The 3960-nt window shown below is 33.2% G+C and overlaps 1 protein-coding gene across 1 annotated transcript; it reads right to left on the bottom strand.

Annotated features, from left to right (window-relative positions):
• Positions 1-1481: 1481 nt before the first annotated feature.
• On the bottom strand, positions 1482-1955 carry LOC106091651 (G-box-binding factor-like). Its single transcript, XM_013258243.2, has one exon. The coding sequence runs from the start codon at positions 1953-1955 to the stop codon at positions 1482-1484; it is 474 nt and encodes a 157-aa protein (XP_013113697.2).
• Positions 1956-3960: the final 2005 nt, after the last annotated feature.

The raw sequence follows: 3960 nt of genomic DNA, 5'->3' as shown, positions 1-3960 counted from the left end.
GATTGTTTGCTAGAAAATCTAAACTCGCCGTCATAAACCTGAGGGGGTTTACAAATCTATGTTCTAAAATCTTTCCGCCACCAACATGTTTTATTACCAGGAATATTTTTAAGGAGATCTTTCACAAATAAGTAGCAATCACAATCCGAAGTTGTGAAAGAAAATGGGTATAAATGTTGGTACAGTGTGCTCTTAATTACATTTATTATGGGCAGGTCCTCTGTATTTTCCAGTGATGTGACAGTGATCACGAACACTACCACTACCTAATGATTTCTCACATACATGACAGTTTTGAGCGCCTTGAAAATTTAACTCCTCAAATGGTGACAATGATGTCATAGGGGTATTAAGAGTTAAAAAAATTTCGTAAATAAACCTACAATCCTGATCGATGCTTTTAACAAAAACTTTTGCAGCATCTTCTCCCGTGTAAATCTTAAATTTATTTTACCTATTATCAAAACTAAATTTTATATTATAACTAAAAGCACATGGAATGTGCTTACTTATGGACATACTACTACTATCATTCACATTTGCAAGTATGCATTCAAAATCTGCGTAAATTGAAAATTGAACATCCATAGTCTTTTTTGATTTGGACAACTCCATAAACTTGTTGGCTTCAGGGAGATATGTGACAACTCTTCCACATTCTCGCTTATGATGATCACACGATGGATCACGGGGTTCCTTGTGTGCTGGAAACACTGGTTGCAGAAGTACAATTTATTTGCGTTTGAGGTAACCTGCCTATGTAAAAGTCTGCAAATGAAAAAAAAAAAAACAAAAAATAGTCAATAAATTAATTACATATAATATTATTTGCTTCATTTACTTACCTTCACGTGTCTCTTACTAATACATAGTGCTGTCTCTCGTTACTTTCCGCAACAACAAGTTCACGTGGGTCTCCTTTTCCAACTGGGTAATGTAGTACGGCCCAACAACATGATCTGTTTTGACTTCATATCCCAAAACATTTACACTTATATTTGGATTGTTTTTTTCAAATATGATTATGTCTCTAAGGGCCATGAGAAAATGCAATACTTTGAAATTGAGACTTACACCGTTTGTCAGAGTTATTATATTCTGTTTGATATCCACAAGTTACGAGGATGTTCTCATTGGGTTTCTCGGCTTTGGTGTTGTTACCGCTGCTACCATACACCACTTAAACCAATATTCATCGTCATTATGAATATTGCAGCAAGCGCGTCTCTCTGATAAGTTTTTTGGTGTTTTTATCTGTTGGGGGTTTCTTAAAACTGTACACTTATTTATATTAACGTGTAGTTTTTCAATATTTACTAAAGCCCACCCAGAATCTCTTTTCTGAAACTCTGACATTTTAGTATGATGAGCAACCATTTCCTCTGTATGGCTGCTCATCATACTTTCAATAGAGTCGCTTCTTATTTATATATTTTCATTCAAATCTTGTTGTCAAGCCTGTTGTTGAATCTGCTGATTTCCTAGAATCTGCTGTTGCTGATGTTGTTGTTGTAGAGCAGCTTTCGAAGTCGAAGGCACATTTTCGTTGAAAACATGTTGTTGGATTTGTGCTTCTTATTCTTCTCTCTGGTTTTCTTGATGTAGTAAGCCAGCTCATCCAGATCCAAGTCATTTTCGATTTGCTTGTTTCGAGCAATATTTTGCCCGTTATGTTGAACCAGCTCCACTTGTTGATAATGATGTTGTTGTTGTTGCTGTTGAACGTGAATTTCTTCTTGTTGTTCTTGAACTTGTTGTTGAATTCGTTGATGATGACGGTGTTGTTGAGAAGCGTACGACGTTGAATGCATTTTCAAATGATGATGTTGGGCCTGATAATATAATATTTTCATAATATTTTCTTTGGATTTTCCACCAATGTTTTGTTGTTTCCGCACTATCTTTAGTTTGGATTTTCCACCAACATTTTTTCCTTTATTGTGCGCGACTAGCATATGGAAAATAAACGCATGCCTGCTTCTTTAACGTGAATATTTAGATTAAAAACGGAGACGAAATTTTCGTGGCAAGTTTCGCAAGTGTATAAACCATTTTTTTTAGTTTTGTTGAAGGTAAAATTGTTGTCTTTTGTTTGTTTTTTGCTTTTTTACCACTGCACTGAATGTTTGTCTAGTTGACTTAAATTTTTTAGCGTATTTTAATTAAGGGAGTTTGGAAATTAGGCAAAAATCACAAACATTTTTAAACGATGGCACTTTGGAGTGGTAAAATTTCACTTGGTTTTGTTTACATGTTTATATTTTCGAGGCGGAATAAAAAACAAATCTATGTTTATTCGATGGCGAGTTAGATGGAACGGAAATCGAGAATGCAATGTTTTGGATTAAATTTCAAAATTAGAATCCATTCCTTTTAAATTCTAATAGATAAAAGTTCTTTGAATTTTTCAAACCTTTAATTTTTCTACCTAAAACTCCTTAACGTTCCAACACCACACTAAAAATATCGTAAAATGCATTTACAACATCAATGAACATTATAATCACGACTAGTTTATCAACACAATCTAAATACCTTCTAAACGCACATACACAGGCATAACATACAACGACACTAACACGTTCATGACAGACCAATAAAATCTCTAAGTGGGAAAAACAAACCAAAATCAACCCCAAACCACGTAATCACAAAAAACACTTAGTTTTTCTTTCTTTGTTTTATTATGTATTACTTTCTCTAATTTTTTTAATTTTCATTTATATATATTTATACTAATATAGGAATTTTTTTAAGAGCATTTCTAATATACTAAAATAGCTGGATCCATTTCTGTATTCCAGTCCGCTTCAACTTTTCTCAACTCCTGGTCCATAACGGTCTTTTTTTCCTTTTCCGATTTTCGCAACATACTATCTTCGTTTCGAAACAATCTCAATGAAAATATTTCCTGGGTATGGTTTGCATCATCTTGCTCGTCATCAGTCTCAGAAATGCATTCCTCATCATCACTTATGATTTGTCGACTTTGTGAGGCCTCACATTGTTGTACATTTTTTTTTTTTGGAAAATCCAAAAATACTTCTCCTTCGCTCTCCAGCGAAAATAGATTTTGGCTAAGTTGGAAAGGAATAACAACAGGTTCATTAATTGAATTATGAGAAATGTTGCTCTCATTCTGTATTTTTTGATTCTCATCCTGTTGGGAAAACAAAGGCTGGCTCCTTTGGAAATGTCGGTTTGCCATCTTGTTCTTCAGAAAGAAATCTTAGAAATGATTGGTATTTTCGAATTCTTTCGTGTTTTTATTAGAAAACACACAAAATATATTCCTTACTATTTCCACCAAAATTTTTTTCTTTATTGTGCTCCACTACAGCCCATACAACACTGCCTATGGGCTTCTTTAACCTGAATATTTAGATTAAAAACGGAGCCAACATTTTCGTGGCAAATTTAAAGTGTTTAAAGTCATATTTTTGTTTTTTGAGTTTTATTGAAGGTAAAATTGTTTTCTTTTGTTGGTTTTTTGCTTTATTTACCACTGCACTGAAAGTTTGCCTAGTTGCCTCAAATTTTTTCAGCGTATTTATATAAACGCAGTGTGGAAATTAGGAAAAAATCACAAACATTTTTAAACGATGGCACTTTGGCGTTGTAGAATTTTTTTTAAATGCTTATATTTTCGAGGAAAAAATTCAATTCGAAAATTTTGAAGAAAGGTACTTCGGCGAAATAAACCTTTGCATTCCAACACCACTCTAGAAATATCGTAAAATGACTTTATAACATTTATGAACATTAATATCACGACTAGTTTATCACTACAATCTAAATACCTTCTAAACGCACATGAAATGTACGACATCCAAGCATAACATACAACGACACTAACATGTTTATGTCTGACCAATAAAATCTCTAAGTGGAAAAAACACATAGTTTTTCTTTCTTTGTTTTATTATATATTAATTTCTCTTTCCGCAACATATCGTCTTC

This window comes from Stomoxys calcitrans, chromosome 1 (genome assembly GCF_963082655.1).
Source record: "Stomoxys calcitrans chromosome 1, idStoCalc2.1, whole genome shotgun sequence".
NCBI classification, from domain to species: domain Eukaryota; kingdom Metazoa; phylum Arthropoda; class Insecta; order Diptera; family Muscidae; genus Stomoxys; species Stomoxys calcitrans.
The sequence above is the reverse complement of the archived record's forward strand: the minus strand, read 5'-3'. Positions and strand labels throughout refer to the sequence as shown.

Excerpts from the sequence above, each read along its gene's own strand:
- LOC106091651 (XM_013258243.2), bottom strand. The coding sequence starts at position 1,955 with ATGCTAGTCGCGCACAATAAAGGAAAAAATGTTGGTGGAAAATCCAAA.